Here is a 23,624-nt window from a genome sequence, read left to right as displayed (position 1 = left end):
TCTTACATATATATCTTAGGGTTTGTAATCAAAACCTTTCTATCTCAGTCCAACCTGTTAACTTCTGTGCTTTTTGATAACAGCCTTGAAGAATTCATGGTCATCTTCTGTGTCACAGTGAGGCATCAAAATAGAATTTTGCTAGAGAATTTTCATTTATATCAACTAATAATAACCCTTATACTTTAAATAATGATATGGGCAGCTACATTCTTAGTAGAGTGCCAGGCATAAACTAAGGTAGATTCCTTCTTAAGTTCAAATATGGCTTCAAACACTAGTTGTGTGATCCTAGATAAGTCACTTAACCCTGTCTGCCTCCGTTTTCTCATCTATGAAATGAGCTGGAGAAGGAAATAGCAAACTATTCCAGTAACTCTGCCAAGAGAACCCAAAACTGGGTCACAAAGAGCACGGACATGACTAAAAATGGCTAAAACAACATTTAGCATTTAAAGGTTTACAAAGTGTTTTACATTTATTGCTCATCTGAATAAAAGTGTGTGTGTGTGTGTGTGTGTGTGTGTGTGTGTGTGTGTGTGTGTTATACATATACAATCTGTATTTAGAATAGAGAGAAACATAAAGCACTAGTCATTCAAAGCAAAATGACTTAATTGTGGTTTGGGAAACAAAAATTTTATTTCAAGGCTTTAAAAAAAATAAAACTTTTAAAATGTATCAGCATATTTTGCTTCTTCATAAATAGTATTTAAAAGTTTTTGCTAAAATTATCATAGAATTTCATTCCTTTTTCTTCTGTACTATATGGCAAGAAAAGTTAAGGTAAAAATATGAGATGAGACTGAGAGAAATTGTACTTAAGTTTATGTTCCTTACAGGCAATGTAATAAAATAAATTGCAGAAATTTATACAAGTGGATTCATAAATTAGTCCCTGATGATATGCTTTTATGGTGAATTTTATATCAAAATTTATCTCAGCAGCTACTTATATGCATTGTTATTATCCTAGCTGATCTTTATCATCTTGACCATATCCTAATTTTATATGTGGAAATTACTTGTTTTCATTAACAATCAAGATCTTAGTCTTTCTTATACAACTGGAAAACATCTCTCATGTTAAATATAAGATGTTTTTGGTTTAGTAAAAATAACACCAGAATATTTATTTGTAAGGAAAAAATAAAGCTAATATTAGCTTAAAAGTTTTTTGGAAATTTTTAAAATAATTTTCTATTTATATGATAAAAATCTAAAAGGTTTTGAAAAAATATTAACAAATTCCTACAGTAACTTATTATTCGTTATATTATTTATTATTGGGGAGTGGGAGAGAAGGGAGAATTCAGTAGATTAGACAGTATTATCTGATTATATTTAGTTTACTGATTTATTGGATAGATTTTTATGAAAGCCTTTGTATAAACTTTTCTTGCAAAATACATGAAAAAATCCAAAATGTAAAGCTTTAAGCTTTTGAGAATCTAACATATTATTGAAGTTAAATTTGAAATATATACTTTTAGTACATTGTCATTTGTATACAAGTTCAAATTTAAGCATTTTTTTCTGTGTGCTTGATTTACTTTTATTTTTATAGGTTGTGCAAATCCACTTGGGGTCACTGTTCTATATACAATAAGAACCCACCTCTAGGATTTTCTTTTAGAAGATTGTATATGCAGCTGGATGAAGGCAGCCTCACTTTTAATGCCAACCCAGATGAGGTAAGTGAAGAATTTGAATTTTAGTGGCAGTAATAAAATTACTTCTTTGCTGCTGCTGCATGTGTAAGCATTGCAATATAATAAATTGCAATAAAATTGCAAATAATTGAAAATGATCTTTTTAAACATTGTGAAACCAAAATATGAAGCTATTGCCTTACAAACTTGGTCAGTTTTTCTTACATGTATACATCACATATTCAACTTAGTTCACACATACTTTGTGTGGCAGTCATATATCAGATATGTAATGTACTGGATTTTCATATTGAAAAATCATAATTAAAGAGCATAAAATATTCCCGATATGAACAAGGAATATATTCGTAAATTTCTATTAATAAAATAAATACTTTATTCTTAATATAGCTTTATTAGTTAATGAAGGAATTACTTTTATTTAGAAAGTACTAAAGAATATGTGACTAAACTCTTAACTGTCAAAATATTGCCTTTAACTATATAATTATATCAACAAACTATACTAATGAATTCTACATGTCATTCTTAAATAAATTTTATCATCTGGTTTTCTTTTTCTAAATAGCATATAAAGAAAATCATCTGAATAAAAAATATACTCTTAACTTTTCATTATTTTTATTTGTTTAAAACTCTAAAGTTTGAAAGATAATAGAATACATTCTAGACCTATAATTTCCATTAGATGTAGGCAATTTATGAAACGCTAATATCTACTTTCCATATTATAACATTTCCTGTGGGAAAACAGTGACTTAATTGTTCTTCATTTTTTCATTACCTAAAACTAAAACCTCTCTTTAGTTTTTTTTAAGATACTGAAGAATTATGTACTAGATATTCAAAGTATTTTCTAAAGCTGTAGTAAGCTTATTAACTTTTCTAATTCTTTTGTTTAGAACATGAAATTACACAGTGATTTTTTTCTTTTACCCTGTCTAAAGTAATCCATTCTAAAAACCTTCAAGAAAAATGACCTAAAAAATGTGAAAATAGTGATTATAGAAACAAGAATATTTAAAATGACATTCTGTTCAAAACAACAAATTTTTATTTTTGTGAGTTTTTTTTTAATGTGAAGTACTTTCTTCTGCTTATATGACAAATAGAGTGAAACTCCTTGATAACATCAGTGACACAATTTAAAATATTTCACTAGATTCTCCTGAATAATGACAGTGTGTTGTTTTTTTGATATAATAGCCTTTAAATTAGCTGGCCTTCCTCATTGTTCACATTTTAAGAGTTATACTGTGAATGTAAAATGACAAGGATTAAGAGCTTCATAAAATAATAAACTTTACATTTGAAATCAACACAATTGCCTTTTAGAATCTCTTAACCTTTATTTATTGAAGCAAAATGATCTATCTTTAAATATGCATTGAAACATGGCATAAAACTGTTGAGTTGCCGTAGGCTTTTTTATTTTTTTTCCTTTACTGTGTAAAAGTTTACTTTGTTGCCTTTCACTGTACAACTTTGTTATTTCTGTTTTGGAGTCAGGCAAGATAGTTTAAATTTTCTTCATAAATGTATAACAATAACTACATGATATTCATGCTAGCTAATGCTAACTAATGCTAATCCATTCTATTATAATCTTGCACTGTGGTATAGCTGCTGTGTGCAAGGGTATAAGAAATCATTTGTACTTCAGCTGCATTTTTTAAGTCACCAAGGGCTACATGTGGTTACCAGGCATATTTTCCACTAATTAGCCAATGATTGTTATTGCAAATGAAAACTAATTTATATTTTCAAACCCATATAAAATCCATAACATGTTTCAATTTTGTTTCTATGAGGTAGTTCAGTATTGTCATCATTACCTTCATTTTGCTAAAGAGGAACTAAACAGAGATAGATACTGAACTTTATTTCAGTTGTCAGACAGAAGAACAACTCTCTTAATTCCTGGTCTTGTATTTATAACACCAGGTCATCATGGTTTATGTTTATGTTAAATAAAACAGTCATTCCCAAACCCGGCAACTTATAAGTCTTACAGACTTACCATATTTAACTTGGTGAGAGATCGAATAGTAAAACATTAAAAAGAGGAAATTTTCATGGAGCAAATGATAGTGATTTCATAGTGACTGTCACTTTGTTATTGGTTACTCATTTTTTGAAGGAGTTATGAAAACCAGATTCTTCTGTCTTCCCTTGTATGTATGGTACACTAGAGGGACTGAATTGGAAATCTGAAGGCCAGGATTCAAATTCTGTTTTTTTACTTTCTGTAGCTATGACTTATGAACTAAGATGATTTTATCTAAGCTTCCTGAACCTCATTTTCCTAATCTGCAAAATAAGGATGATAATGCCTCCATATAGGGTTTTAAGGAAAGCACTTGAAAACCTCTATTTAAATAAGAACTTTTGTCATTTCTCATAACTAGTAGATCAGAGACAAAAAAATTCTTATAAATTATCAGATTGCTATGGAAAATTGTAATTAAAAATTTAATTTTCTGCATTTTACAATTGTATATACCTATTCTCATCCAGAATAGTACTTGTTAGCACTTCAACTAGACCCTTTGGAGGGCAGAGAGAAGGTAAAATTTGAATTTGTTTTACTTTTTGCTTAAATAGCTCTAATACAAAGTTTGAAATGGATTTTACTTATCCATCCTGTCCCCCATTATTGTTGAGAGTTGGCTGTATTTTAATTTTCTCTACTTCTCCCCTAAATTTAAGTTTTTATGGAACATTCAAGAAAAATTTAATATTTCTGGAATGGCATCATAACTTATCTCTGGGTACTCATTCTGTGGCTCTATGAACACAAATAATTTAATAGATACTTTTCCAAAAAAAAAAATTAGATTTAGTCTACCTACTTTAAGAAAGAAAGCATCTTAGCCATTTCATCTCCAGTATATTCCATTTTTATGCTTAATATGATTTATCCCAACTTGGTGTGTTTTACAACTCAAAATCATATAAGTGGAGATTTTTCTTTATTAAAAATGTATTAAATAATACTATTCAAAACAAAACTATATATATTCATATGGTAATCTAGTCATTTGTATGAATATTGCCATATCCATTAAGAGCCAGTATCAATATATGTCTCTTGGAGATGAATATGTGCTCCCATTTGGGAAAATTCTTACCTAATAACTGCATCCATTTAAATCTGTGGACCTAAAGTTACCCTCCATTGATAGTGTTAATCTTGAGAGCTTTGAATAAAATGTATATTCCACTTTTACAAAAGTTTGCTTCTCCAAACTTTCCAATTATGTACTTTACAATTTGGTAGTAAACATGATTAAAATATAAAAATAAGAATACTTACAGCTACAGGGAACAAGATTCACCAAAGGACATCGTTCATGTCTTGGAAATGGGTAACCAAACTCCACAGCAACAGCTCCAGAGCTGGCGGTGGCTCACGGGGTGGGGGAGAGCATCTACACACTTTGTGGTAGGAGTACCTAGCACGCTGTTGTTTATGCATGGCATTGTGAACTCACGTGCATGAGCTTGTGTACTTTGTGGCAAATTATCACATTCTAATGAAAGAATGTGCTGACAACTATATGTTTAGCCTATATCCTCCATGCATGTAAAGACTGTTTTGTCATGTTTATACCCTTGGCAGTATTACAATAGAGAAAAGCAATTTTATTTATCTACCAGTATAATTTACTCCTTGTGCTTTATTTAGTATAGACAACATTTCCATGACATAGTCATTCCATAATTAATGATATTAATAATATAATGTCTGAAAATGAAGAGTAAACATGGTTCTGTTTTAATATTTTTTTCCTTTTTTCTGTATAAAATAAGTTTTATTTACTAAGTTAATTTATGGAATGCACCTGAATGGGAACACATGAAAAAAGATTATTTAACTTAGAAGCTGTTTATCTTATTTTCATGGTATTTATTTTTTTTCTTAATAGAATTATTATGAATTTTCTTAAGCTTGTTTTTCTTTGCAAATGGGCTTTCTACTATGTAAAATACATGTAATGTTATGACTTAATTGTCCTCACATGGTTAGAATGAAAAAGAAATAGTTATATCATGTAAGGCAGTTAAATTTCCACATGTGTTTTTATTATGGCAGCACATATTAACAAAACATATAGAAACATCTCTATTAATCCTAGTTTAATTGTTTTATGCCTATTCTATTAAATTGTATTCTAGATATAAAATCTTTTTAGCTTTTGGGGCCTGAATGACAGAACAAAGCTAAATTAGTGTTTATCACAGTGCCTGGCACACATTAGGCACTTAAGAAATGTTTGTTGATTGATGTTTCTTTTATAAAACAACCTTATTGAAGAATTACAGCTAATTTCTACACTAAGATAAATCATTGCTACAGATTACTGCATATAGATAATATGTAATTAACTATACATATGTGTTTATATTTTAAATACTTCAAAGGATCCATGATTTCTTAAGTATTAATCCTCAGTTCACTGATAATAGATTGTAACCCTGCACTTCAACACATTCATCATCTGGTGGCCAACATGTTAGCAATTAAATGTGTACCTTATTTATTTATGGGTGTGTAATCATATGCATACATATGTTTATATCTCTGGACTTTTAAAATTGGAAAACTGTTTTTCCCCTCTTCCCAACTCTTCCAGCTTCTCTCCTCTTTTGAAGATGGTAGGTTCTTTCTGAAAGTCCATGAATTTATGTTCTTCTAACTCATTTGAACTGATTAGCCTTTATTTGCCTTCATAACATCTGAGCATTCAAAGCAGGTAGAATGCTTGTGTTAAGTTAATTCTTTATTGTGTATGTTTTACCTCATATTCTAAGTAAGGAATTATATGGGAAAATAAGAAAAGTAACATAAGTGATTGTTCACATTGACTGGTGGCAATAATGATGTCAGAAAGTTGTTCCTCAAACTTGATCTATAACAGTATGCCCTCACTTCCTTATAAATTTAGCACACATTACTTTGATACCATAATATCATTGTGTATAGCCACTCAATTATTTCAGTATGCTAAGGGAGATCATATTAAGACCATGACAAGATCCTAAAGGAAGTTTTGTAAAGAAACTTCCCAAAATCTTTTGTGTGATTCTATGACTTGAACATCATGTGTTTTATTTATTTCCAAGAAATCTTAATTTGCATTTCACAAATTATAGCTTTTCCACTTAGCATCAGTCAATAAATACTTATTAAGTACCTTTTATGTGCCAGGTACTGGGATAACTCACTATGCACAAACCAGATAAACTTGAAATAACAGAGACACTAGAATTAAGAGGAATTGGGAAAGACTTCTTGTAGAAAGTGAAGTTTTAGCTTGGATTTAAAGGAATCCAGGGCAGCCAGTAGATAGAAATGGAACCAAGAAAAATGTCTAGAGCCAGGAGATAGAGAATATTATTGTTCAAGGAACAGCAAAGATGCTAGTGTCACTGGATCAAAGAGTAAATTGGTATAGGAGGATGAAGTTGGGACATAAGATATAAGAAGATCGTAAAGGTAGGGAGAAGGGCCAGATTTGGAAGGGCTTTGAATGCCAAACAAAAATATGTATTTAATCCTAGATATGATATGGAGCCACTAGAATTTATTGAGTAGGGGGTGGGAGTGATATAGTCAAACCTGCACTTTAGGAAAATTAATTTGACAGCTCTGGGGAGAATGGACTAGAATAGAGAGAGAATTATAACAGGGAAACCAATCAGTAGGCTATTAAAATAGTGCAGGTGTGAAGTGATTAGATGGTAACAGTGCCAGAGAAGAGAATTAGACATATGCAGGAGATGTTATGAAGGTCAAATTGATAGGCTTTGGAAGCAGGTTGAATATGGTGGATGAGAAAGTAAGGAATTGAAGATAACTCTTAGGTTTCAAGCCTGGATGATTCAGAATGCTGCTTTTTCCGACAGTAATAGGTAAGTTTAGAAAGAGGGGAGGGTTGGATTGTGAAAAATATAATGAGTTCAATTTTGGTCCTGTTGAGTTTAGGTTATCTACTGGACATTCACTTTGAGAGGCCCAATAGACGGTAGAGATTTGCATGCCTGGAGATTAATAAAGACGTTAGGGCTAGATAAGTAGATAATTGAATCTATGGGAGTTCTTGGGACCACTAAATAAAATAGTATAGAAGAAAAGAAGGTCCAGGACAGAGCCCTTTAAGACACCCATGATTAGTGGGCATGACTTGGTTGAAGATTCAGCAGAGACTTAGGAGTGGTCATGTAGATGGAAGGAGAACCAAGAGAGAGTAGTATCCCAAAAACCTAAAGAGGAAAAAAATATCAAGAAGAAGAGAGTCATCAGCATGGATAAAGGGTCCATGGAAGTCAAGAAGAATGAACATTGAAAAAACATTTGGCCCTTAGATTGTTGATAACTTTGGAGAGAGTGGCTTTGGTAGTCAGAAGCTGCTTGTAAAGAGTGTAGATGGCCAGATTAGCCATAAAAAGGAGAGAGATGGGATAGTAGTGGAAATGGTTGGATCAAATGAAGGATTTTTGAGGATGGAGAAGATTAGGGCACAATTGCAGAGAGTAAGGAAACAAGTAGACAGGAAGACTGAAGAGAAGTTGGGAGTAGGGTGGTGAAGGGGGGGGCAGTCTGCTAGAGAAGACAGGACAAAATTGGATCTCTTGTACAGAGGGGTTTTCTGCCATTCCTGACACATAGACAGCTTCCACCTTGAACAATTTACTATCGATTTAATTGTTAAGTTTATAGTCTCAGTACTCAAGGTATCTTTTCCCCTCATAGATACATTTCCTGAAAATATTTCCTGCAAATAAATTTCCAACAAATAGAGTTAACCAAGTGGTGGTAGGTATCTTGCCAAACTGTAAGGCATGCACTTTTTATGAGTTTCAGAATACAGCCACTTTGAATTATTTAAATATAAAAATGGGACTTGAAATATCTGAATGTAAATTTTAATATCACAAGAGCTTTGCTAACTCACTCTGTGATCTTGAAAGTCACTTTACCTTGCTAATCTTATTTTTCTATCTGTAAAATGGGCTTAATAATATGCTGCCTAACAGTCTTGAAAATATAAGTGTGAATTGTTAGCCTTACTTTTTGCTAGTTACAACTGATATTTTTATCCTTCTTCCCATTTTCCTCATCTCTGTACAACTCCTTCATCCATCCCTTGCAAACCCAGTGAAAATAAAGATCCTTTTTGGGAGAACAGGTAGAATCATGTACAACTTAGAGGAATAAAATACTGTTCTTTTAAAACCATCTTCTTTAGGATACTTTAAAAAATATCTAGTTTTATTTTAATCTAGTGCCTTAGACATTTAGTATCTTAACTGTTGTAGGAGCTATAGGATATAAAGGAGCAAAAGGAAGGCCTGCTATAGATTGGATAGATCCACTATCTAGATTTTATGAGAAAGAGTAGATAAGAGTAACAAAGGATAAGAATGCCAGATGTGTTGTGATATGCCATCAGTATGTAGTACACAACTAATAGTTGTAATAGGACTTTCAGAATATCTCAGAAACTTAGAAACAAGTTGTATAGTTAAGTAGATAGACTATAAACTTGTTGATAAACTTGTCTTATCTTCATTTTTATTGCTTTCTCTAATTCCTATTGCTATTTTGCCTTACAATATATATTCATGATGTTTGTTATATAATGAATATGCCCAATTGAAGTAGATATGAATTTTGTTTAGTGAATATAAAGCTATTTCATATATTTTAAAAGGCAGAAAAATCCTTCAATGTACAACTAAAAGAAAAAAATAAATTGTAGATTTGCATGCATTTGATTAGGAAGGAGGATAGAGGAAGAGGAAGGAGGAGCTTCAACTTTTTATTTGAATTAATCTGAACAAGTAACACTTAGTTTATTAAGCTTTGTTGACTTCTTCCTTATGCCAAAAATTCTGCGTTTCACCATTATGTAGAAGAGGGTCCTAGACATCCACATTAATCTTCAGTGGTATTTTGAAATTTCCCATGACATTTACAATACACAAAGCCTGTGGTACTCTGATTAGCAAGTAAAAAGAACAAATATCTCTATTATGGTGTAACTGTAGGTAGTTACCTCTCGCCTCCTTACTAGATGGACAAAAAGTAAATTTCATCTAAAACATGTAAAATATTTTATGGCAAAAAAAATCTACTTGAAAATTTATTTGAGGCTCATGTTTGCAAATATTTTTAAAAAATGCAAATATTAAAAAAAAAAAAAAAACTTGGACCAAAATGGTTTTTGATTGCCCAAGATAACTTATGAATAGAAGAGTACTGATTTGAAAAAAGATTCTTAAACTCAAAAAAATCAGCACTCATTCAATTCCTGCATTTTGCTTCTGTTCCCTATTAGGAAAGAAAATTATTGGTTAAGTGGAATGAGAAATGACTTTATAAAATATTTGTTGCTTAAATATAGTTACTTTGGAGGTATGAGGAGACTGGACCTGCAATTTCATTGGTATAGGAAGTACTTAGTTGCCAATCAAATCAGTACCTGCTATGCAATTTGTAATCTTAAATTGTTGCCTGGGGACGCTGAAGGAGATTAAATGTCTTGCCTGGATCATATAGCCACTGTGTTTTCAGAGTCTATGTCTTTCTAATTCCAAGATCAGTTCTTTCTCATTATGCTATCCCAACTGTAATAATTCTGGTGATAAAATCAGCCTTTCTTTACAAAAGAGGTAAAAATTCTAAATGAGGATGCTACATTAGAAAATTTCTAAAAGCCTTTTTCAGTTTCAAAACTGTATAAAATTATGGTGAATAAAGTTTAAGAATGAAATTATATTTTTAAATAAAATTCCAAATTTGATTATTCCAATCCTACAACAAGGATGAGTCCACTATAAATTTATCTGCTCTTATTTCAGGCCCTCTTTACCACAAGCAAATGCTTTGCTTCATGTTTTACCAGGAAACTAGAAGTCAAATGCCCGCGAATTCCCTTTGATCTTTATTCTGTATCCCAAAAGGCATGATACAATTCCTGTTCTCCCTTCCTTTTGTCTTCAAGTGATCTTTTTCTTCACCAAGGACAATTCCTTTGTTTCCTTGATCCCTTCCTCTCTCATCTTCTCCAGTACATTGTCTGATAATCATTTCTCTTTTCTCTAATTTTTATGTTTTCTAGGTATTGCAATCTTCTGCCTCTTGCAAATACATCCTGATTTTATTCTTTAAAAGAAAAGGAAAAAAAAAAAAACTTCATTCAGCCTTACTACCCAGTCAGATTGTTCTCCCATCTTTTTCTTCCTTTTCATAAATACTTTTTTAAAAAAGCCTTTTATGTTTCTTCCTTTCATTTATCCTCTTCTTCGTTCTCAATCTTTCACAGACTTTTGACTTCCTCACTCAAATGAAATTTGTTCTCTCTAAAGTCATAATTCATATCTTTTTATTGATAGCTTCTTTTAAATCACTTTCATTTCTGACTCCATAGGAAGCCAAATCTTGCAACCAAAAATAAAAAAGGAGGAAAAATATCCAAGTCAGACAACATATCAACTAAATCTGACAGAGTAGCTAAGGTTCCTCATCCAAAGCCCACCATTGTACTCTTCCCCCACCCACATCTGAGAAGGGGAAAGCAAAGAAATACATTTTTGTCACCTTTCAGAGCTGAAATTGGTCATTAGAATGTGGGCATTTTCTACTTATAGTTGATTTTTCCATTTATATTGCTGCAATCATACATATTGTTTTTATGACTCTACTTCATTATGCATCAGTCTACCATTACTTAATTGTTAAATGAATGACCTTTTCTTAGTCTTCATTCCTTAATGACTTTTCTCTGTCCATTAGAGGCTCTTGAATACTTTCTCTTTACTGAGTTTTCATGACGTGGCTCTTTCTTGGTTCTCCTCCTGGTCTGACCATTTCTTCCAAGTTTTGTTTGAATCATCTATCTCCTGTCCTGTAATTGTAAATGTATCCCAGATCTCTATCCTCTGTCCTCTCTGTGTGCCCTCATTGGGTTCACTTGTTTTCTCTATGCTAAATACTCCCATATTTATTTACATATGTATACATATAGGAGTCATCTGGTATATATATATGTGTGTGTGTGTGTGTGTGTGTGTGTGTGTGTGTGTATAATTTTTTTTAATGTATATTTGTAACATAAAATTTCAGTCCTACCTAGTTTCTCTCCTGAATTCCAGGCCCTTGTCAGCAACTATCTATTGGATATTTCTAACTAGATGTTCTTTAGGCACCTCAAATTCAACATGTCCAAAATAATTCATCATAATCTTTTCTCTAAATCACATTCTCACTTTTTTTTTTTTGAAGTTACCCAGGTTTGCAATTCAAAATCATCTTTGATTTTTCACTTTACTTGTCCTAATATATCCAGTTAGTTGCTAAGTCTGGTCAGTTCTCCATCCACAATGCCTCTTGCATCTGTCCCCTTCTTTCCTTTCTTATGAGCACCGTTTAGTTAAAAATACTCATCATAGTTTGCTTGCTTTATTGACATAGTCTCCTAATTGGTCTTCCTGCCATCTTTGCTCTTAATTTTCCATTTCCTGTGCATCTTTGTACAGGAAGTCTTTCAACCTGAAATGCAGGGTTTTCTTTCTTTCTCCCACTTCCACTTAATTGCCTTCAATGCTGAACTCAAGTGCTATCACCTACCGAAGGACTTCTCTGCCTCTTTTGCAAATGAGTTGCTATCTTAACCCTTTGTTGCCTTTGGCTTCCATCTCTTTTCACTTAGCTAATGTTTGTTTATGGAGGCTTAGACTCTCAAGCACCTTCTCAAAATAAAAATCTAGCTTTTTAATACTACTTTTCTATGAGGACTGTTGTATAAAAACTATGATACATTGGATACAGTTATCTCCAAGAAATTGGAAATGAATATAGTTACGATAATAGCTAACATTTATATGTGTGTGTATGGGGGGAGCGGAGGAGGGAACCATGCTAAGCTCTTTGCCATAATTATTTTATTTGATCTTTACAACAACCCTGAGAGATATGTGCTATTATCATCCCTATTTTAAAGATGAGGAAACAGAGGCACAAATTTCCACCTAGAATCATACAGCCAGAATCAGAGGCTGAGGCTGATCTCAAGTCAAGCTGATTCCAAGCCTAATTCTCTGTGCACTATTGTCACTACCTGGGGAGAAGTAACTTTTTGACTTAAACAGGCTACAGTATAGAACCATTAAGGTTCTTTGAAGAACATTAGTAAAAGACATATTGATCAGAGGAAAAGAAAATGGGATTATATATCAGAAGAGATATGACAAATATGATAATCTGGGTGCTCTACTAGTATCCTCACAGTATTAGAAGAAGCAAAGGAATAAATCTAGGACTTTGAGTGGACTTCTTTTTATGTATTTTTGGAAGGATATGCACCATATCAGTGGGCAGAGATGAGTTGTGATCAACATCGTTACAGGGAATATCCAACTCAGTGAAATCATAAATCTATTTGTGTATTTGAGAGCATATTTTGTATATGCTTAGATGGTATACATATTAACTCCTTTGACAGTCCCTGTCCCAAAAGAGCATACTTGCACGCTTTCTGATACATCTTTGTACTATCAACATATAAGGTGCACAATGGTTGGCACATAGGAAATGCTTATTGATTGTTTGATTATAATTCACATTAATACTTTAATACTATTTGTATTTATTCCAAGTGTGTCTGATAGAGGCTTAAGTAAAAATAGAAACATTTAATTCCTCACAAGAAGACAAATAGTTTCATTGCTTTTAAAAAATTACAGAACAACTATACACAAATATATGTCTGGTTTTTTAATAGTAGTTTTGTTTTATTTTGGATTTTTTTCCTATTGATGACTTTGCACAAATAATTTTTGATAATTCATTCATTTCACACACGATCAAGTAGTCTAGCTCATTTAGTTTAATGAGTTCTATTTTTCAGGATTATTTTATGGTCCTGATTTGATAGCAATTTGAAAAAGATATTTTTAAAAGAGAAATAACAAATGTGTATGTAATAACAACAGGTGATAAAGCAAAAAAAAAATCAGTGAATATGAAAATGTATGATAGTACTTATATTAAATTTATGAGATTGTTCATGTAGAAAAGAGGAGAAAATTTACTTTTTATAAAAAGAGATTCTCAAATAAATAAAATTTGCTTTTTATAAAAGTGATTCTCAAATTCTGCTTCTTAGTTCTATATACCTAACCAGTACTAATTTGTAACAATTTGATTTAATAAGGATAAATCAATCAAGAAGAATTTGTTAAAAATTTAGTATGTGTTAGACACTAGAAATACAAAGAAAAAGCAAAACACTCTGTTAACAAATCTTAAATTCCTAGGGGATGTGCATAGAGTATTTGCTAGATTTGAGGGACAATCTGTGTGAAGACAGAAATAAGAGTGTGAATATTATGTGTGACAAAATAATATGTTATATGCTTGGATAAGTAAGCCAGAGATAACAAGGCTTAGTACAGTACAATTATTCTCTCATTGGATCTTCACAATAACCCTAGGACCTAGGAGGTATTATCATCCTCATTTTACAGTTAAGAAAACTGAAGGCAAATAGATTAGGGAGCTTAACAAAGATCATAGAGATTGTAAGTGACTGAAGTTTTGAACTCTGTTGTTCCTCACTCCAGGCCCATTCATAGTTCTTTATTATAAAATATTGTTTTTACTGTATACAATGATCTCCTGGTTCTACTCACTTCACTTTGTTAGTTTATGCAAGTCTTTCCAGATCTCTGAAATCATCCTGCTCATTATTTCTTATAGCACAGTAATTATAGTACAACTTATTCAATTTCCCAATTTGTGGGCATCTCTCCAATTTCCAGTTCTTTCTAGTGGTCCATATATATTTCTATTTAAGTTGACATAGTTGGCCTAGAAGATTAATGAATCTAAACTTGGGTGTTTTCACTCACTAGACAAATTATAATGAAATACAATTGATTCTACTTCAAGTTTTCTTAAGTCACAAATAATGTTTTTACTGAGGAAATCTTTAACATCATTTTGACTTCTACTGTTCAACTTGAGACATTGACTATTTAGAACCTTGACCATATAGTTCTATGGTGAAAAGAATACTAATCAGAGAACCTGGATTATAGTTCTGATTGTGTCATATCATGACATTAAATACTTCATTTATCCGTGCCTTTTTTCTTTTTTCTTCAAAATGAGGGGACTAAATGTGATCTGTAAGGTCCTCTCCGATACAAATTTTGTGATTCTCTTTACCATTCTTCCTTCATTAATGCCTCTCCTATTTACCCTGACCTTTTCCACTGCCACTGATTCAAATTACTTATTACCACAAACCTGGTATAAAGCGATATAGTCTCCTTATTGGTATCCTTGCCTCTAATGAAACTCTCATCTAATTTATCCTGAACACTGCTGTTGGGATAAACTTTGTAAAATTCTATTTTCATTATGATTTTTTCTCACTCAAAAGATTTCTTTGGTTCCCTGGTATACTTCAAAACTTGGCTGCAATCCAAAAAATTCTAACTATTAGATCCCCAGAACAATTTGCATATTTCTTTAATGTGTGTGTGTGTGTGTGTGTGTGTGTGTTTTGTCATTTTCCCCTCCCAGCTAAGGCCTCCCTTTGCTTTCTATTTGTGGAGAGGAAACATCCTACAAACTGTTCAAGTTTCATAAGGCAAGTTTTTACATACAAAACTTTTTCAAGTTGAGTTATCTTGTTCTCCCTATCATTCAACTGCTACACATGCATTCTTGTTTCAACTATAGACCACATTCCCATCCCTTCCTCATCTAAATCATACAGAATCTGAATAGAATTAATAATTGAGCTCCAGTCTTTTTTTTGTTGTTGTTCAACCTCAGTCAGTCACTGCAAATCATGGGTCCTTCCTTTTTTGGAAAACTCTTACCCCTTTCTTAACCCCTTGTTTCATAATAAATTTATTTTACTTGACAATTTTTTGCTCTTTGTGTATATTTCTTTCAGAGAAGTCTCATTTTTAGTGTTTAACACAGTGCCAGATTCACAGGAATGTTCTTTGATTGCTTGATTGATTTTTAGGCTTCTGGTCTGTTTACAAGGACCTATGTACTTTTTCATTCTTTGTATTTGTAGACTCACCATCTACTGTACAGTCCTGTCACATATTTAGGCCTTCAATCTGTGCTTGTTGGTTGACTGAATACATCATGCTTTTGCCATTAGTTGACTTTTCATGAGCATTATTGCTGCTTTGTAGATCTTACCTATCTAACTAAATTGTAATTCCATTCAAGAAATATTTGTTATGCAATAGAATAGGAAATGTACCCTCCGTAACTGGTACAGAAGACTTCCACATGAGGAAAGTGCCTCTACCAGTGCAAAATTGTATCAGAGAATTGCGTCAAGCCCTGAGAGATTTACCCACTCTCATAAAACTAGTAGGATTTGAACCCTAGCCTCATCCTAGCTCTATAAGCATCCTTTAAAAAGAAGGGAGCATCCATTTATACTTTTTTAAAAAATATAGTTTATATAGCCACTAAGATACTTAATAGAATATATTGATTCAATGACATATACAAAGGTTTTTAATTTTTTTGTATCTTGATTCAGTTAATAGCTGATGATTTAATTTTTTAAAATTTATTTGTTGAACTAAACATGAAATAAGAAAAATCAATAAAAAACCAAAGACAGAAAAGAAAAAGAAAAACAAAACATTTTCATGTGCCTTGCAGAACATCAGGGAGGATTCAAAATACCAGAAAGCATATATAATAATAGAAGAAATAATATTCTTGATTGTCCAACTTTTCTTTACTTCCTTGTAGATTATTCTTTTCTTTTCTCTTGCACACTTTCTTTCATCCCCCCATCTCCTCCAAACAGGTTTTAAGCATAGATAGATAGATAGATATACACATACATACACGTACACATAACACACATAAAATAAATAACATATACATACATACCTTCCCACAGACATATACATTTACATACATACATACATATACCTACATGCATACATACTCATATATACTCAGACACACATACACATATGTACATATGCATAATGCATTTACCCATATGTAAACATGCATCTAAAACAATATTAATATAGCTAATTTATAATGTAGATTTCTCTCTTGATTAAATCTTTAAGTTTGTCTTTATCTAATATCAATGATTACTAGCCCTATTTTTTGTCCTAATAAATTCTACTCTTGATCCTTGTTGTAGTGTTTCTGTATATCTCATATTTCCTATCTCTCCTAATTCTTCTATTTTAATTCTGCTCCTTAATTTGCCTTGCTATTACTCAACATTCCCCCGTCTATGAATCCCTCCCTTATTTTCTTTCCCCCCTTTCCTTCCCGCTTCATCCCATTCCCATTCATCTACACACCTTGTCCCACTATCATTACTCTATGTACCCATCTGCACCCCCCCTTATCCTATGCTATCCTTTCCTCTCTCAATATCTTTTTGCTATTAATCTACATACCTTGTCCTACTATCATTATTCTATATACCCTTCTGTAACCCAATCTTATCCTTTATCCCTTGCCCATTAATCTACATAACTTGTCCTAGTGCCATAAATCAACATCTTTCTATACCTCACTTTATTTTATTCCCTCCCCTTTTTCTCCTCCCTTATTTCTTTATAGCTTTTGGAAGTTGCTCTACCTTTCATGGTATATATGTAGTATTGCCTATTAACTGATTGTTTAAATAAGAACCTTTTATATATAATTGATCATGTAATCTCTATATCCAAATTTGACTTGAATTAGTGTTACATATTAGTATATTTCATAAACATTGCATACCAACATACAATTTATAGTTTGGAATATAGAAAGATCCATTTTCTTTCAAAGAGAAATCTGATCCAAATTATCCATAGCCATATAAATTAAAACAATTTTTAGATTCCATCTCACATCCATCGGTTTGACAAAGATGACAAAAAATAAAAATGATAAATGTTGCTAGGATAACATTAATGTACTGTTGGTGGATCTGTGAATGGCTATAACCATTGTGGAAAACAGTTTGTAACTATACATGATAAGTTACTTAGGCCCTTTGACCCACCTGTGCCATTCCCAGACTAGCAGACAAAAGATAGCAGAGAAAAAAGAAAAGGTCCTTTAAATACAAAAATAATCATATCAGTTCTTTTTATGTTAATAAAAAACTGAAAACTAAAGGAAGGCCTCTCAGTTGAGGAACAGCTCAGTAAATTGTGCTATGTGAATGTAATAGCATACTTTCGTGCTGTAATAAATGAAAAAGTAGATTATTTCAGAGATATGAAAAGATTTAAATGAAATGAATGTGGGGTGCAGAAATGAAACGTTTATTTTTGCGTATAGCCATTTAAGGAATTTATTTTGCTTGACTCTGCATAGTTGTTACGTGGAATTTTTTTCCATTTCATTTTCAGAGGGAGAGAAAATATAGTTCTTTTAATTTTTTTTAAATCTTAAAAAAATAGAGATGTTGGAAAGATACTACTGATGTTAAGTGTTACATGCACTTTTAGATAAGATCACTGTAAGTTAGTTTCACTTAATGATTTACTTTATTACAAGAGAGTCATTACAAATGAAGGAATCTGGAAATGTTTTGAAATTTTTTAAAAAGGCAGTATAACTTTAAAAAAATTTTATAATGATCTGCAATTAAAGAAACTTCATTTCCTTTGAATTAATTTTCTCCTGCCACTTGATTATATTTTATGAAATGTTCACTCTGAAATGAGCCAATCATCTATCTCTCTCTCTAAAGCTTGTCCCTATAGTAGATCTGGTATAGCCTGGGATAACCTGGACCTGATAAAATTGTGACATATCTACAAACTAAGAGGAGGATCTTCAACATTTATTTCTTTAAGGAGAGAGCCCTGAGACTCTGTTGTGTCCTAGTTGTGTCCTTAGTAATCCCAATAATCCTAAATTAGACTCAGAAGGGAGGGGATAAAACTGTTCTACATGATTTCATTACATAGAAAAGATCATAAATTCAAACTAACATAAATGATACCAATAATTAAGAAATCTTTTTATGGTGGTGATAAACTATAACCACTCATGTGTTAATCTGCAAACCTATAGATTTCAGTCTTATATCCACATTCACAATTTTTGGAATTTGAGTCACTATAGAATAGAATTGCTAGCCATGCTCTCTTAAATTATAGTGGTAAATTCAAACTTAAAATGAGGCTTTATTATAAGTTTGCTTGTAAGGATGCTGTAGAAATTTCACAGAGACTTATTAATTAAATTTTCGTAGTCATGGGTGGCAAAGTTAAACGGCATTGAAAAAAGGAACAAATTTGGAGAGAAAGAATCTGAAATGCCTAGGAATCTTGCTTTGTTATCTGTAAAATGGCAAGAGGTGGGCCAGTTAGACTAGATTACACAAAAAGTTCCTTCTAGTTTTAAATCTTTAATCCTATGATATAGACAAAATATTGCTAGATATACTTTAGGGTTTATAATGGGAGGTCAAGAAGATTTGATCCCTAACTTTGAGCACCTTCTAATTGTAAATTGAAATAGTTACTACCACGTGATTCTTTTTTTTTTTTTTTAGAATATTAAAAAAATAAACTAATTCAACTCACCTAATAGGTGCTAGTAGTAAAAGTCTTTAAAAAAATGGGTTTTTATATAAAAAAGCATTATTTTTAAAATATTACTGTGACTTAGATATAATTATGACATAATTGGTAGATCCACATGATCCTTTTAATGTATACTTCTTCTACCAGTAGAGTTCAGAACTCATCTTTGCCTTTCCATTGTAAGTGATCTTCATCTATTTTTTTTTCCTATAAATCTTCCATTAACTACTTAACCAGTATGCTGATGGTGTTTAGGTTCTTATGATATTTATTCTATTTGGATTTTTTAAAAATAACCTTTAGGCTGAATTTTGTTTAATTAAGTAAACAGTAATCTTTTGTATTATCTACATTTCTTATGATGTAGCTGTAAAAATGTTTTCTGTTAAAAAAAAATATAACTTCTGTAAAACTTGGAAAAAATTATCATGAATGAAAATCAGATAATAACATTCATGTGCTTTCTTATTTTCAATACATTTATTTTATTTAATCAGTTGTTCCTGTAGTTTACACTGGAGTCTCCTACCACATTTTTTAGAACTTATAAATCCTAGAATTGTTCACCTGCCAATTTAGCGATAACATAGTCTTCCTATCCACCCTGTCCAGTACTGGGTGCACTTTCACTCATAATCTCTGCCCTCATCACTTATTGAAATAGGAGAATTGGCATATTCATTATCACTTTCAGGCTCTCCTCTATTACCATAATTCAGTACTCTCTCTCTTTTTAAGTTAATTCAATACACGTTTATCATCCAATCAACTTCTTACTGTTATCTGCTGATTCCTGGGAAGAGCATTCTTTTCTTCTTTACGAAGTTCATTGCCTGGCTCATATTGAAATTATAGCCTTTCTTTTTGCTCCTTAATAATATTCCTTACCAAGGCTCATCCTCCCACCTGCAGAACAATCCCATTCCTTCTCATCACCAACACATTGTCTCCTCTGTCATCCCCATTCCTTCATGTATCTTCAGGCTCTCCCTGTCTACTGATTTTTTTCTCTGCAGCCTGCCAAGATCTATGTTTCTTTCATCCTCTAAAAAAATCCTCATTTGAGCCTTCTATCTCTAGTAACTATTGTTCTATATTTCTTCTGTGTTTTACAGCTAAACTCTTTGAAAAGGCTGTCTGCTCTCTCCTTTCCCTCACCTCATAACAATTTACAATATGGCTTCTAACCTCATCATTTTCCTAAAGTGGCTCCCTCAAAGTTACCCATGCTCTCTTAATTCCAAAACCACTGACCTTTTTCAGTCTTCATTCTTCTTGATCTTTTTGCAGTTTTTGATATTATTGATCAGTATCCTTCTACTACTTAATATTCTCTTCTTTCCAAGTTTTCGAGACACCTTTTCTCTTGGTTTCCTTCAACCTATCAGAACTCTGTTTCTTAATCTCTTGCTAGATCCTGATCCAGATCATGCTGTTATCCTACAGGGTTCTGAATTCTCTTTCTCTTCACCCTCTGTAGTACTTCACTCAGTAATCTTTTCAGCTCCCATACATTTAATTATCATCTCTGTGCTGCTGATTGTCATATCTTTCCAGTCTGCCCCAACCTCTCCAATTTCACATCTCTAAAAGCCTTTCAAACATCAAAACTGGATTTTCAGTAGATATCTTAAATTCTCCATGTCTAAAATTAAATTCATCTTTTTTTTCCCCCAAACCTCTCCCTTTTCTAACTTTTCTATTATTTTTGAGAACATTATAACTTCCGAGTCCCTCAGGCTAACAATTTAGATATCATACCACATATTCAATCTCTCCCCAAGGCCTGTTGATTTCATCTTTGTAATGTCTCTTAAATATGCCTTTTTCTCTTCTCTGACACTGTAACCACTCTGATGGAGGTTCTCATCATTTCATAGCTGAATTATTAAGTGTCTCCTCATTTTATTTCATTCTTCATCTTTTAGATGTAACATATATCAGAATTATAATTAAATTATATTAGAAAATGTATTAAGCTTTATTCACAACTTTCCTTTGTTGGTATCCCATACCAATCTAATCCTGATACTTTGTTTACCCTAAAAGTAATGAAGCACTTACCTGGCTCTTAGTCATTGAAAGTTTGTTGCCTCAGGAGGTGATACAGTGGATTATTTCAATTTCTAATTTATCCTGTGATTCTATAATATCAAGACACTTCTTATTCTTGATAATTTCTTAAAAGATCATTTCTAGGCTCTTTTTTTTGATCATGGCTTTCAGGTAGATCAATAATTTAAAATTTCTCTTTCCTGGATCTTTTTTCATTGATGTATTTCACATTGTCTTCTACTTTTTTTTTTATTTTATTATCTCTTAATAATAGCTTTCATTTGTTCAATTCTAATTTTTAAGGAATTATTTCCCTCAGTGAGCTTTTATATCTCCTTTTCCATTTATCCAATTTTATTTTTAAGGCATTCTCATTACCATTTTGTCCTTCCTTTTGTATCACTCATTTCTCTTTGCAATTTTTCTTCTACCTCTCTTACTTGATTTTCAAAATCTTTTTTGAGTTCATCCATGGCATGAAACTAATTCATATTTTTCTTGGAAGCTTTGGGTGTAGAAGCATTGACTTTGTTATCTTTTTCTGAGTGTGTGTTTTAGTCTTTCTTGTCATCACAATAACTTTCTATGGTCAGAATTTTTTTAATGTTGTTTGCTCATTTTCTCCAGCCTATTACTTGATTTTTAACTCTTTTTTTTTTAAAACAGAACTCTGTTTCCAGGATAAGAGGGTATGATGTCTCAACTTTCAGTGATTTGGTGTGGCTATTTTCAGAGATCCTTCTAGGGCTTGTATGTTTTCAATTTTTCTAAGGTGGTGTCATCCAAGAAGTGTGTTTGCTGTTCTCCTGCACTGTGCTCCAATCTGTGAGTGACCCCAAGTACTTCTCTCTGCTCTGGAACTATGAAGAGGGTTCCCAATCCACTCTGCTCCCCCTTATCCTCATTCTGTGAGGCAGGATGTATGGGCTTATATAAGCAAGGGAGTCCTGCTCAAGACTCTGAGACCTCCAGAAGCCACCTTTGCTACTGCCACCGACATTGCTGCTGTTGCAGCTGCTAATTTAGCAGTACCCAAGGCCCACTCTTAGTTTTCTGGTTTCCTCAGGCCCTCTCATCCTAGTAAGACAAAATTTTTCCTGCGGACCTTGCAAATAATCTTTAGTGTCTATAAGTTGAGAGGTTTGGAAATGACCAGTGCTGCTGCTAATTCAGACGCCCCAAGGCCTGCTCCTGGTTTGCTGAGTCTGGGGCTGTGCTAGCACAGTCTGTGCCAGGACTATGCTGCTGAACACCCACACCCACACCCAGTGCAAGAGACCTTTCCTGCTGAACTTTTAAGTACTCCTCTGCGGGAAAATTGTTTCACTAATTTTTTTTTTCATGGGTTCTAATGCTCTAAAATTTGTCTGGAGTCATTCTTTAAAGCTATTTGGAAGAGTGTGGGATAGTGCTTGGAGGAGTCCCTGCCTTTACCCTGCTTTCTTGGCTTCACCTCCAATGTGACCTTTAACATTCTTGATCTCTTTTCATTATTTGACATCATTAATAATTCCCTCCATCTAGATACACTCCCCTCTCTTGAATCCTGAGATATTCAGATTTTCTTCCTTCTTTTCTAACCTGTCCACTTCTGTCACCTTGTTTCAAGTGCTTCTTTAATGTTCTATAACTATTACTGTTCTCGTTTTATTCTCTTCCCCATTGGCATCTCATTTCATTCCACAGGTTCAATCCTCATCACTATGCAAATGATTCCCAGATCTATGTATTTAGGTCAGCACCTCCTAGGGCCTATAGGACATTTCTTTTTATATATTACACCAGATAGCTTAATTTTTCTCAAACCAGTTGCCCTATTTTGAGTTGTCAGAGACCTTAAATGAACAGTGTGTTTATAAAGAAGCATTTTGTAAATCTTAAAGAAATACAGACATATCAAAATATGTTTTCTCTCAAAATCTATTCTGTTTATTTCACTATTACCACAATATCTACTTCTTTGGTACATTGATATTATCCATGTCTTTTCCCTCTCCTTTACTTCTCCTAATTTACAGGTCCCAAATCTTCTCAATTCTTTCTATAATATCATTCAAATTCATCCTTACCTCTTTTTTCCTACTGATACCAACTAGTACATTCATTATCACTTTTTAATTGAACCATTAATGTGGTTTCCTAATCTTCACTCCCTTTTCCTTCATATCTATAAACCACTTCTGTTCTTTATACATTTGCCATATTTCTCTTTTTTAAATGTACAAATCTGAATATCACTTCTGCACAAAAAAAAAAAGTGATTCTATATCACTTATGAAA

At 32.4% G+C, this 23,624-nt stretch overlaps 1 protein-coding gene across 3 annotated transcripts in view; it reads left to right on the top strand.

Annotated features, from left to right (window-relative positions):
* The window catches only part of FBXO8 (F-box protein 8), a 54,305-nt gene that overhangs the window by 14,949 nt on the left and 15,732 nt on the right, over nt 1-23,624 (top strand). For 2 of the 3 annotated variants that reach the window (XM_051965931.1, XM_051965932.1), the window contains 2 exons: nt 1,568-1,694; nt 8,431-8,493. In XM_051965931.1, coding sequence (XP_051821891.1) covers nt 1,568-1,694; nt 8,431-8,493 — 190 coding nt within the window. The remainder of the gene's footprint in view (nt 1-1,567; nt 1,695-8,430; nt 8,494-23,624) is intronic. The other variant, XM_051965933.1, reaches the window with a different exon arrangement.

Source organism: Antechinus flavipes, chromosome 6 (genome assembly GCF_016432865.1).
Source record: "Antechinus flavipes isolate AdamAnt ecotype Samford, QLD, Australia chromosome 6, AdamAnt_v2, whole genome shotgun sequence".
Taxonomy (NCBI): Eukaryota; Metazoa; Chordata; class Mammalia; order Dasyuromorphia; family Dasyuridae; genus Antechinus; species Antechinus flavipes.
Note: the sequence above shows the minus strand (reverse complement) of the source record. Positions and strands in the feature narration are given on the sequence as shown.